At 38.7% G+C, this 13400-nt stretch overlaps 2 protein-coding genes across 2 annotated transcripts; both read right to left on the bottom strand.

The window, feature by feature from the left end:
- Nucleotides 1-875: 875 nt before the first annotated feature.
- On the bottom strand, nucleotides 876-3264 carry LOC145469667 (E3 ubiquitin-protein ligase TRIM45-like). Its single transcript, XM_081453421.1, has one exon. The coding sequence runs from the start codon at nucleotides 3262-3264 to the stop codon at nucleotides 904-906; it is 2361 nt and encodes a 786-aa protein (XP_081309547.1). The 3' UTR covers nucleotides 876-903.
- Nucleotides 3265-7695: 4431 nt separating this feature from the next.
- Nucleotides 7696-10194, bottom strand: LOC145469524 (E3 ubiquitin-protein ligase TRIM45-like). The gene has a single exon (XM_081453267.1). The coding sequence runs from the start codon at nucleotides 10165-10167 to the stop codon at nucleotides 7924-7926; it is 2244 nt and encodes a 747-aa protein (XP_081309393.1). The 5' UTR covers nucleotides 10168-10194; the 3' UTR covers nucleotides 7696-7923.
- Nucleotides 10195-13400: the final 3206 nt, after the last annotated feature.

The following is a 13400-nucleotide window of genomic DNA, read 5'->3' as shown; positions in this document are numbered from 1 at the left end:
TCTGAGGGTGTTTCCCTAGTTAAATATTCTGACTTGGGGACAGAAAAGTTAGAGCTGGCCGACCATAGAGTCCAGAAAAGTCCAAAGTGTCAGCGGTCTTCTCGCGCTTAACCCCCGAGGGGCCCAGGTAAGAAGGAGGTTTTGGCGTGAGAAGCTGGCTGACCGACACCAGAAACACTTATGTCTGGGGCCCCATAAAGCGGGGTTCCACTTCGGTACTATAACTCAGAAAACTCCTTATGAATTCCGTTATCTTACAAAGCAAGTATTGAAGCGGTAAGTTAACAAAAGCGTTGTTCACTGCAAGCTACATATTTTACCAGGCATAACTGGTTATTAATGAATTGATAATCAATTATCTCTAAATTAAAAACAAGTTTATCACTAGAAACAAGCTTGGCCGCGCGCAAATTGGAGCGAGAGCAAAAAATCGACGAAGCCGGGTGGTACCAACGTTTGCTTCGTCGATTGTTTTGCTCTCACTCTAATTTGCGCGCGGCCAGGATGCGGTAAAAGCTCTTCGTGCGGCAACGCTTGCTACAGCAAAGTGAACACTTTCCCGGAAGCAAGAACTCAACCTTTTTCGGCCTAATGTGAACGCAATACTAGTTATCCATCCTAACCAAAAGCGAAAGTTTCGGACTTGCCTTCCCCACTCCACCCCTGACAAAGAGAAAATCCCTGAGAAGTTAAACCTACCAGCTTACATTAAAATAAATCTTTATAATTGTTTCCAACAATAACATGATATGATACCCGCATCTGTAACTTCTTCTCAAGCGGATTAACAAACTGAAAACTAAAAAAAAAAACTGTTTTGAATCACTTCAGAACAATGCAAATTAACCAACTACAAAACTCGTTTTTTTTTTTTTTTTTTTTGTATGGACAGGAAAATTCTCACTACAATATCTGAATACGATTGTTATTCCTGTCACAAACAACAATTCGACTATTACTAAGAACTGCTAGAGACTGTGGAGACTTAAATTCTCCAAGACTGCTTCCCTCTCTTCCATACTTACCAACAAACTTCCCACTCAGTTGAAATACTTGTATTCTGTAATTACTTGTATCACACACCATCAGGTGACCTGACTTGTTCACTGACAAACAGCTAAGATAATTAAACTCCCCGTCCCCTCCACCCTGTTTTCCAAACTTGTACTGAAAGGTTCCATTTCTATCGAAAACCTTTATACAATGTTCTTGGTAGTCTGACACTATGAGATATCTATCGCACTGAACACAGTGGATAGGAAAAGTAAAAGAACCCTGCCCACCTATCTTCATTAGAAACTTGCCATCAGGAGAAAAGATCTTAATCAGCTTGTTACCTGTATCAGCAACAATAATGTTTCCATCACTGTCTACAGATAGACCTAAAGGATTATAGAGCTGACTATCAAGGCTTCCTTTTCCACCAAACATACCCACGTACTCACCCTCCCCACTAAAAATCTGGATCCTGTGGTTAATTTTGTCTGCTACGAAAACATTTCCATTTTTAGAAAAGGTTATTCCCCTTGGAAACTTAAATTCCCCCGCATTGCTACCTTGCCGACCAAAAGATCTTAAGTAATTTCCATCACTATTGAAGATTAGAACTCTGTGGTTTAAACAGTCGGTTACAGCTATCTCGTCCCTGGCATTTACTGCCACGCCCCAGGGATAGTTTAAAATTCGAACTGACGAACCCTCTGTTCCAAAAGATAAAACAGGTCTGAATTGAAATAATTTCATCTCAACAGAAAAAGGGCTTTCACGAATGGTTTTTCCGTTTACCCTTACTGTCACTTTGTATTTGCCTTGATCTTTGAGTGAATAACTAATCTTGTAGTTTCCATCCTTATTGTCATTTATTCGCACTTCCGTCGCGCATTCTCGTCCTTGTTCGTCCCTGATCTCTACCATTACACGGTCGTGTTTATTGTGACACTGTTTTCCCTCTGCGTTTTTTGTGGTCAGAACAAACTGTGCTTCACATCCAACAGTTCCTTCTCCTAGTCCTCTGCCTTCAACGACAGATTGACTTGCTTCAGTTTGCTGCAGTATTTCTAGTGTTCCAATTTCTTCGGTGTTGACCATCTCCAGCATTTTTTGATTTTCCACGAAAACCAAAATCGGCAGACGTTTCGGGTCACGCTCAACTGGCTTAGTAGTTTGATCGACTCCCTCCAAGATTGTTTCTAATGAATTTTTCACTTGAACGACTTCTGCGTTTGTACTTCGTGTTAAAACTTTATCAGCTTTATCCAACAATGTTTTGATCACTTCTATTTGATGCTCGATCTCGGTCTTTTGCGTTATTAGACTTTCAAGAGACTTCTTTGTTTGGTCTTCCATTGCTGCAAAAATTGTTTGCTTCTTCGCTTCAATATTGGCAATTAAATTGTCAACAGTCCTCTGAACGTCTCTCATCACCTCTTCGCGATGTTGTATCAGCTTCGCGTAGTCTTCATCAAGTTTACTGACAGCGTTCATCTTTTCTTGTAAATTATGCTTCTGTGTTTCAATCATTGATTTCATTTCAAGCTTTTGTCTTTCGGCTTCTTCCTCTATGTGCTCCAAGGCGTGACCAGGATGATCTATTAAAACGCAAGTTTGGCAAACTGCCCTTTCGCAGTTCTTACAAAAATACTTGAGCTCTTCTTTCTCGTGCCGCTGCTTTGCGCAAAAAACTGGTCGCTTTAGCACATCCTCATAGTCCTTCTCTTCAAAATCTTTTAGCGCCAGAACACGGTGATCATTATTACTTCGCATGATGTTGTGCGCAGTTACGCACTCTTGACAACACAACATGCAACACTGGAAACAATAAGAATTCCCGGAACTTTTCTTCTCACAATTTCCGCATCTTCCTTGACTACTTCGGCACTCTTTTATTTCCAGCACATCAATCAAGCCATTCAGATAAAAACTGGTTGGAAGATCTTTCAGATCACCACTTTCAGGGACTCTGCTAACGGCTTGACATTTCGGGCATCTGATGGTGTCGCAGCCATGGCTCGTACTATGCCATTGTTTCAAGCAGCGCAGACAGAAACTGTGTAAGCATGGCAGATGTTTTGGATCGGTAAATATGTCGGAACACACCGAGCAAGACACTTCTTCACGGAGATTATGGAGCAACGTTTTGATATCCATTTTGTCTTCAGAAACAAGAGAACGAAGTAATGTTTCTCGCTGCCTTCTTGTCCTTGGCTTTTCTAAGGATCGGCTGTTTTTAATATGATAATCTTTTTCGTTGTACAAACCAATCATGGAGCGATATTTTAACCATTGTCATTTTGTCTTGGAAACTGATCGTGACTCCCAAGAATGTAACTCTGACGTAACAGATGTGTTCATGCTCGCTGTTCAGAAGTCACTCAATCACTAATCACAACAAAAATGCACTGCTTGCAAGTCTTTATTTCAATTATTTTCTTTCTAAAAAGACTCGTAGCATTTCCTTACAAGAGACCGTTTTTGTCTGGGCGTTAAATCACACAAGTCAGCATCACCGGAGTTTGTCCGTCTCAGTGCGGGTTAACGGAGAGTCACGTGGTCTCGCGGAATTGTTCTCAGAAAACTGGGAACTAACAACGACGTGGCTCCTATAGCGTGACTACGAATAACAATACGCGTTGCAATATGCAAGACCGAGTTGTGGTTAGAAATCCTTTTCCTCATAACTTTCGTGACCTCGTCAGTCAGTTCACTCGTCTCTCGTCTCTCTTGGGTATAAAACAGGTGACCACTAATGATTGCGGCTTCGTCCTCCTTTTTAGCCTTTCTCCGAGTTTTACTGTGATCCCATATCCCTGTACTGTATTTACCCGCGATAGTACCTCTGGGGTCCCTTTGATTGAAAAGCCCTAAGTCAGTCAAAGAGCTTTTTTTGCCATGATGGCTACTCATTTTAATGCGTGCGTTTTACAATATACCGGCCTTCTTTAATTTGATTGAGCAATTCAAATATTCTAAATATATTCTAAATAAGGCAGTCGACTAACCGACCACGAAAACAACAAGTTAAGATGCAAGTAAAATAAGCATCCTGTACCGATGTAGTACCCAATTAGCCCGTTTTTACCAATTGACGAATACTTAGTGATTCCATGCAGTTCTCCATTTATGATTTTGTCCCTTGGGATGAATGAAAATTTAATGACATCAATATAGCGCTAAACTGCAGTGCATTCCCGCCTCTGTTGATGTTTTCAGGCTTTTTGAACAATTCAGTTCAGCCTCTGCGCAGTCCCTTATTTGATCGGGTTGAAGTGAACTTTATGGTTCTTCAAAAAAGCCACTAAACAACTCAAAGAGAGAAATGAGACTAGGGCTCGCGTGGGAATAGACGATTTTTGAAATGCATTAATGAGCATGCAAGTTGTTAGTAACTCCGGTTTCATTATCTGCATAGCACGCGCTTGAGTGATAACAGGGGGTATTTGAGTAACAAAAGGTGAGTTTGAGCGGTGTTCGGGGAAGGAAATGAATTTCATTGGCCTTCTCTTGCAGGCGCTCTTTCCTATCGCTCGCGTTTCTACACGTGCGCGCGTGTTCTCGCGGAAAAAGGCCGCCCTACATATAAGCGCCTCGCTCGTTCCCTATTGCTCGGATAGGGTGCCTGCTACGCAGATTAGGCTTTCCTGGATCCAAAACAAAGTCAAGCATTGAGGGATTTACAAGCAAGTTGTAAAAGAAGCAACGTGTAACAAAAATGCCAGTTCGACTGAACCGGAAAAAAGTATTGCTCACGGTCGTTTTTTTGTATATTTATGGTGGACCTTACTTTTGGCTTGCTTATTTCCATTTTTCACATTTAAAATTAAACAAAGCAATTGGTTCACCGAGAATCAATATAAACTCAAAGCATCAAACAACCTTGCTTAATTCACACGTTGTTTAATTGATAATTTAATTTAATTAATAAATTAAAGAAGCTGAATTATAGCCTCAGTACATTTAACTAAATCCATTAATGAAGATTTGAAATTTTTGAATATTTGAATATTTGAAATATGTGAAATAAGTAAAGTAACTTGTAACTAGGAATTACTATTTATTTATCGTGGTATTTTGACACATTTATTTTTATCTAACTTTTGCATATGTACATATATCACGGGCACCCAACGACCGTTTTCTCTCGTATGCTTTAAAACGCTGTTTTAGGCTACGTAGAGTACTTTTAAAGCTCTGTAGGTTAATTTTAGGTTGCGCTAAAAAAATTTTTATCTGTTCGGTTATTCTAGGGGAACTTGAGTATTCTCGAATTTATTAGGGCTTTTTGGTCCATTTCCCGAAACCCTTAGGTCTTATCGCCTTTCCGAAAATGATAGCTTACCTTTTTAGCGTACCCAAAACGACATTTTTAACAATCCGAAGACAACAGACATTAAATTTCTCATATCACGAAAGTCCGAGGTGACAACTCTCTTCAGAAAATCAAAGGGCATTAAAGACCTTCCGAACAGATAATTTACCGAAACGATCCGTTGGGTGCCCCTGATATATATATACATATATATATATATATACTATCTTAGTTCTTATGTACAGTTCATGTGATGTCTTCCAAGATTTTATCAACTTAATAAATGTAGATGTAGATGTAGATATATTTTAACTAGCAAATTCAGTCGAACCCCGTTAATACAGAAAACGTAAGGGCCACAGCTATTGTCTAAATTAACCAAGGGGGAGGGGGGTGTCCGTATTTATATTCGGACTTAAGAACAACAACTGCTATAGCTAAGGACCGAAACCACTTTCCTTTAATCATAACTAGCTGTCTGTATTAGCGGGGCTCCGTAAAGCGTAATGTCACGTTACTGTAACTCAGAAACGTTCTTAATCACAAAAATGAGTTCCGCTGTCTATCACTGATCAATGCATGCAAGTATTGGATCTGTAAGCTAATAAAAGCAATATATACATTTATTCAATATACACGCTGTGCACTTTTTTGTTTCGATCCTTATTTCCCAGTACACCACCTGATATGGAGTGAACACTTTTCGCAGTAAAATATATTTGATTTACGATCAAACTGAACTGTACTGGTTGTCTATCCTAAGAAAAAAACATGCAAGAATTTCACATTTGCCTGCTCCGCTCCAACCCCTACAAAAGAATCACTTAGAAGTTAAACCTAACAGCTCAAAATAAATTTGTTTCCAACAATTACATGATAAGCCCATCTTTAACTATATATGAGACAAAATTCATGATTGGTTTTCGTTTTACTTCAGTCTGATTGGACGAGAAAATGGTGCGAGTTTTCTAAGCCAATCACTGTGCATAGTGAATACAAACGAACGCGAGCTACGTTTTTAATTCCGCATAGTAAATTGTATTAATGTAGATAGAGGACCACCCTAATTAACTTAGTGTTAGCTTGGTGATATCCTCTGTAAATATTGTTTTTATCATTATTATTACTATTTTCTACACTCAGATAAAACCGCAAACTGCTAGATTATCACCCGCTAATCACTTAAGCAAATTTCTTACTTAAAGATCGTCAAGACAGCTAAATGTCAAAGAAATCCACTGACCTTTGAAAAACAATTATAAACTTCTCTTGTTTAAACCGAGAAAATTCTTGAAAGCTTAGATATGCTCGGAAATCACGCTAAAGGCAACAAAACCGATATAGTTGCTCCTTTAAAATCAATTGATAGCACGTGGCTGCCCTTAGAGTATTATGTTTCAACTCCTAGCAGAGGTTTTTTCTCAACAATAAATCTATGGTCGTTTATCTTTACTACTCACGTGAACTGCTTTAATTTAATTGCGTCTTTTGTTATATAATAAAACTTACTTCAGGTAGAAAAACGTTTACAGTAATACTAGATCTCTAATCAGATCTAGCTCTTACAACGGCAAGAGAGTGTAGCTACTCATCCTAACCAAATACAGGGTTTTCCCACAAATTTGTCTTCCTCGGGGTATGTCCCCTCTCACCCCCCCCCCCCCCCCACCACCACCTCGCAGAATATTTTGATGCTTTGAAACGTAATACTTCAGGTAGAAAAACGTTTACAGTAATACTAATTTCCTAATCAGATCTAGCTCTTGCAACGGCAAGAGGGTGTAGCTACTCATCCTAACCAAATACAAGGGTTTCCCGCAAATTTGCCTTCTTTGGGGCATGTCCCCTCCCCCCCCCCCCCCCCCAGAATATTTTGATGCTTTGAAACGCCATTTGAGAGTTCGGAAAATTGATCGTAATTTATATGCTTGTTTTTTTGTATACCTGAAGAAACAAGAACGGAATCATTGGCAAACTCGTTGCATTTTCTTGCAGGGGAAAACGCCCCTCGAGGGAAACTAACATTTCATTCTACACCATATATAGGAAGAAATATAACTGACCTGGGGTTTTTTTTTAAAAAAAATGTTGTAGGGGCCCAGAGAGACCCTGCCCAGAGAAGAGGTACGTCAAAATTCCCCCAGGGGAGGCAAAATAGCTCTCCAGGGTTGGTTTCATCAGTTCTGTTACAGAGAGGTGTCACATCCTAATTAAACAAACATGACATTTAAAAATAAAACCCTAACATAAATATGAATCTATTTTGAACAACCAAATAATAGCCGGTCAGTCTCATCAAAGTTAAAAGAGGGGAATGACTATGAATCCCGCCAAAAATCAAAGGAAAAAACAAAGATGCCCAGATTTATCAGTTTTGGATGGTCCACGCCTACGTACAATCTTTTGTTTTTCGTCATACACTATGCATGAATTACGTAACCAAAACGTTTCCGTTGGTTGGTTCCTCAGTCAGTACTAAACAACTATTATGTTTTGTGCTCAGTCAAGGTAAAAAAAAGAGAACAAAAACATACAACAAAAAACGTTGTCGGGTTTCATAACCATTCCCCTCTGTTAGTCACAGTCTCATCTTTTTTTTGAAAAGAACAACTAAATTTTCACTCAAACAACTGAAGGCGATGGTTAAGCCATTCGCATACAACAATTCGGTCATTACTTAGAACTGCTACAGACCGCGGGGAACCAAATTCTCCTAAATTACTGCCCTTTGTTCCAAACTTACCAACAAACTTCCCATTCAGTTCGAACACTTGTATTCTATTATTACCTGAATCACAGACCATCAGCTGTCCTGACTTCACTGACAAAAAACAGGGCTTATTTAACTCCCCGTCCCCTCCACCCTGTTTTCCAAACTTGTACTGAAAGTTTCCATATCTGTCGTAAACCTTTATACAATGTTCTTCGTAGTCTGACACTATGAGATATCTATCACATTGAACACCGTGGATAGGATAAGTAAAAGAGCCCTGCCCACCTATCTTCACTAAAAACTTGCCATCAGGAGAAAAGATTTTAATGAGTTTGTTACCTGTATCAGCAACAATGATATTTCCATCACTGTCTACAGATAAACCACAAGGATTAGAGAGCTGACTATCAAGGCTTCCATACCCACCAAACATACCCACGTACTCACCCTCCCCACTGAAAATCTGGATGCGATGTTTTCCGTTGTTTGCTACGAAAATATTTCCATTTTTATGGAAAGTTATTCCGGTAGGATAATCAAATTCATCCGCGTTGTGTCCCTCCCGACCAAAGGATCTTAAGTATTTTCCATCACTATTAAAGACTTGAACCCTCTGGTTTAAACCATCCGTTACAGCTATCTCGTCTCTGACATTCACTTCCACCCCCCAGGGATAATTAAACATTCCCACAGACGAACCTTGTTTTCCAAAAGATAAAACAGGTCTTAAGTGAAACAATTTAACCTGAAGAGAAAAGGGGCTTTTACAAATATGTTTTCCGTTTACCTTTACTGTCACTTTGTATTTGCCTTGATCTTTGGGTGAATAAGAGATTTTGTAGCTTCCATCCTTATTGTCATTTATTCGTACTTTCGTCGCGCATTCTCGTCCTTGTTCGTCCGTGATCTCTACCGTTACACGATCATGTTTACTGTAACACTGCTCTCCCTCCGCGTTTCTTGTGGTCACAACAAACTGTTCTTCACCTCCAACAGTTCCTTCTTCGAGTCCTTTGCCCTCAGCGACAGATTGACTTGCTTCAGTCTGCTGCAGTAGTTTTAGTGTTCCAATTTCTTCGGCGTTGACAGTCTCTAACATCTTTTGATTTTCCACGAAAACCAAAATGGGCAGACCTTTGAGATCACGCTCAGATGGCTTAGTAGTTTGATCAACTCCCTTCAAGATTGTTTGTAATGACTTTTTCACTTGAACGACTTCAGCGTTTGCACTTCGTGTCAAAACTTTGTCAGCTTTATCTAACGATGATTTGATCTCCTCTATTTGATTCTCGGTTTCGCTCTTTTGGGTTGTTAGACTATCGAGTGATTTCTTTGTTTGGTCTTCCACCGCTGCAAAAATATTTTGCTTCTTCGCTTCAATATTGGCAATTAAATCGTCCACAGTTCCCTGAACGTCTCTCTTCACCTCTTCGCATTGTTGTATCAGCTTCGCGTAGTCTTCATCAAGTTTAGTAACAGCGTCCATCTTTGCTTGTAAATTACGCCTCTGTGTTTCAATCATTGATTTCATTTCAATCTTTTGTCTTTCAGCTTCTTCTTCTATGTGCTCTAAAGCATGGCCGCTGTGGCTGAGGGTGACACAAGTTTGGCAGACCGCCAGTTCACAGTTCTTACAAAAGAACTTTAGCTCTTCTTTCTCGTGCCGTTGCTTTGCACAGAACACAGGTCGCTTGAGCACATCCTCATAGTCCATGTCTCGAAAGTCATTCAGCGCCAGAACACGGTGATCTTTATTGTTTCGCATGATGTTGTGTCCAGTTACGCACTCTTGACAATAAAATATGCAACAGTGGAAACAGTAAGAAGTCTCGGAGCTTTTCTTCTCGCAGTTCCCACATCTCACTTGGCTGCTTCGGCACTCTTTTATTGCCAGCACGTCAATCAAGCCATTCAGATAAAAACTGGTTGGAAGATCTTTCAGATCACCACTTTCAGGTACTTTGCTAACAAGTTGACATTTTGGGCATCTGATGGTGTCGCGGCCATGGCTCGTCCTATGCCATTGTTTCAAGCAGTGCAGACAGAAACTGTGTAAGCATGGCAGCTGTTTTGGATCGGTAAATATGTCCGAACACACCGAGCAGGACACTTCTTCACGGAGATTATGGAGCAATGTTTTGACATCCATGTCGTGTTCAGAAACAAGCGAGTAAAGCAAGGTTTTCGCCGAACTCGACTCGAGACAATGAAGTCTTGTGACTTTCTTTGTTTAGGTCTTCTTGGAATCGTGGCTGATTGTCATGCTAATCTTTTCGCTTGTTCAAACCAATCATGGAACGTTGCTTTAAGAGCCTTTGTCATTTGGTCTTGGATACTGATTCCTAAGAATGTGACGGGAATTAATATATTTACAAAATTTGCAAAAAAGTTTACACTGTACTATATAAAAAAAATTGTGCGTAAAACTTTATTCTGTATTTTCTTACTAAAAATATTTCTTTCATTCTATTACTATTAAAAAAAAATTGGGCAAAGAAATCTCTTTTCTGCGTATTTTGTTGTATAAATAATTTTATACATGTAAAACATTTAGTGCGAAGAAGTCTTCGCTCTGTCCAGTTCTCTGTGATAAAAATATACTTTTAATATATATAAAAATTGTAGTGCGAAGAAGTCTTCTCCCTGTCCAGTTCTCTATCATAAAAAAAATATTTGTTATACATATAAAAAATTTAGTGCAAAGAAGTCTTCGCTCTGTCTAGTTCTCTGTAATAACTTTCATTTGTTATACAAATAAAAAATTTAGTGCGAAGAAGTCTTCTCTCTGTCTAGTTCTCTGTGATAAAAATATAGTTTTAATACATATGAAAAATTTAGTGCGAAGAAGTCTTCGCTCTGTCCAGTTCTCTGTAATAACTTTCATTTGTTATACAAATAAAAAATTTAGTGCGAAGAAGTCTTCGCCCTGTCCAGTTCTCTATCATAAGAAAAATTTTTGTTATACATATAAAAAATTTAGTGCGAAGAAGTCTTCTCTCTGTCTAGTTCTCTGTGATAAAAATATAGTTTTAATACATATAAAAAATTTAGTGCGAAGAAGTCTTCGCTCTGTCCAGTTCTCTGTGATAAAAGTATAGTTTTAATACATATAAAAATTTTAGTGCGAAGAAGTCCTCGCCCTGTCGCGCTGTCTGTAATTGGGTTGTATGTCCCCTTAGATATTTTTCAGAAACACGCACATGGAGGCCTTATTTCGACTCTATAACTGCTGTTAAATCTGTTTGGTGCATATCTATTTGTGACTTTGTTTTATCTGTCAACGACATCTGCTAACGTCATAGAAAAGAATTTTCCCAGTTGTGAGTGTTGCTTGCACCAAATTTCAATTTTTGTACGCTCTATGGCTGCATCGAATTCATTTAGACTGTTGTATTTCTTCTTGCAATAGAAATAAATAAGCAGTTTTTCTCCTTGTTTGATACTTGTTTACCTAAAAAATAATATCTATTATCTATCCTCGTGCCAATGTGATAGATTGATATTTTATCAGTTGCCACCTTTACTCAGTTATTTCATCAGAAATACCCATTTAGAGGCTTTATTATGTAAATTTCGAGAGATATTACCCAATTGCCTTAATGCAACCCACGTCCCAGTGTGAATGACTCGTATTACCTTTTTTGGTCCGAATTGAAGTTTTCTTGGCCCCCAAACCAGGGTACTAAAATTACGGCTGACAAACAGCTTAATTGAAGTCCACCTTAGTCTACCCTGCAGCTGTCTCCTCAGGATCGCTGAAATGATTGGTAACCTCATTGCCAGAAAAAGAACATGCTAGATTTGTTTTCTCAAAAGGTATTGTTTCAAAACAGCGCGACTGTCCCTTCGGAAACTTTTCAGCGGAGAAATGAAACGTTTTCCTCTCTTGCGTCACAAGTCACGTTTAGTCCATTAGGAGACTAGTCGGTCGCATTTGGGGTGGTCAGCTGATCATGTGACAGGAACCTGATGCAGGTTTTGTGTTGTGAAAATAAACTTACCTCGTTTTTTTTTTGTCCCTGACATGATTATGTAACACGAGCGAATCGAAGATAAAGCTTAAAGACCTCTGGAAGCTCGTTTAAAGTTACGTAATCCTTTTAAATGATTAACTTTCTTTTATTCTTTAAGTGTTCACCGCGAGATGCTTTTTGCATAATACTTAGATTCACCAAAAATTATCGTGTCTCTTCACGATCAGTGTGATTTTTCACTCAAACAATTCGCCGTCCAGTACACAACACTGTGGCTCCCTTTAAATTGTAATGATCATTATCAGTCAGAAAGTTATGACATGTTGCAACAGCCCGGATTACCCACAGGCAAGAAAATTTTGGATTTTATTGTTCAATCAACAATTCGGCTGAAAAGTGTTGGGAAATTTTGAACTTTCTATGCCGGAAACAAACAATTTAAAATAAATAAGCGGTTGTTGCTGGGTTGACGAAAAATGGTGTTGTTTATCATTTTTGTTTTTCACTTTCGTCATTACAGTTGCCAATGTGTTTTTCGCGCGATTTCTCAACTCCCTAAATCTAGATTGTGTAAGCGCAACGGTGACGTTAATGTCTCATTGTTTCTCAAAAGTATAAGTATTGCTTACTCTTTCCGTTTTTCTCGGTGTGGGCTTAAACTCGACAAACGAGAGATTAGGAGCCATTTTCGAAGTTATTGCACTTAGTATCTTTTTTTACCAGTAGAATGTCTGAAACTGTCCTCTACTCAGATATCGTTAAAGGCTTTAGGCCTAAACTGACACCTGCTGGTATGGAACTAGACCAAAAAAATGTTGAAATACAACCGGTAAGTCCAGCCGATTCACGCTCTCATTTCATTATAGTGTTTCTTTGACGATATTTCGTTTGGGACCTTTGCGTTCCTTGCTGATGTAAGATTATCATAGTCGTTGTGACGTTTAATTTTTTCTTTATGTTACCTTTTCTATAGAGAACTGGACATGGCGAAGACTTCTTTGCACTAAATTTTTTATATGTATTAAAGCTATATTTTTATCACAGAGAACGGGACAGAGCGAAGACTTCTTCGCACTAAGCTTTTTATATGAATAAAAAATATTTTTTATTACAGAGAACTGGACATGGCGAAGACTTCTTTGCACTAAATTTTTTATATGTATTAAAGCTATATTTTTATCACAGAGAACGGGACAGAGCGAAGACTTCTTCGCACTAAGCTTTTTATATGAATAAAAAATATTTTTTATTACAGAGAACTGGACATGGCGAAGACCTCTTTGCACTAAATTTTTTATATGTATTAAAGCTATATTTTTATCACAGAGAACGGGACAGAGCGAAGACTTCTTCGCACTAAGCTTTTTATATGCATAAAAATATTTTTTATTACAGAGGACTGGACATG

The sequence above is a fragment of the Orbicella franksi genome, chromosome 15, assembly GCF_964199315.1.
Source record: "Orbicella franksi chromosome 15, jaOrbFran1.1, whole genome shotgun sequence".
Taxonomy (NCBI): Eukaryota; Metazoa; Cnidaria; class Anthozoa; order Scleractinia; family Merulinidae; genus Orbicella; species Orbicella franksi.
The sequence above is the reverse complement of the archived record's forward strand: the minus strand, read 5'-3'. Positions and strand labels throughout refer to the sequence as shown.

Coding starts and splice junctions, on each gene's coding strand:
- LOC145469667 (XM_081453421.1), bottom strand. CDS start 3,264: ATGATTGGTTTGTACAACGAAAAAGATTATCATATTAAAAACAGCCGA.
- LOC145469524 (XM_081453267.1), bottom strand. CDS start 10,167: ATGGATGTCAAAACATTGCTCCATAATCTCCGTGAAGAAGTGTCCTGC.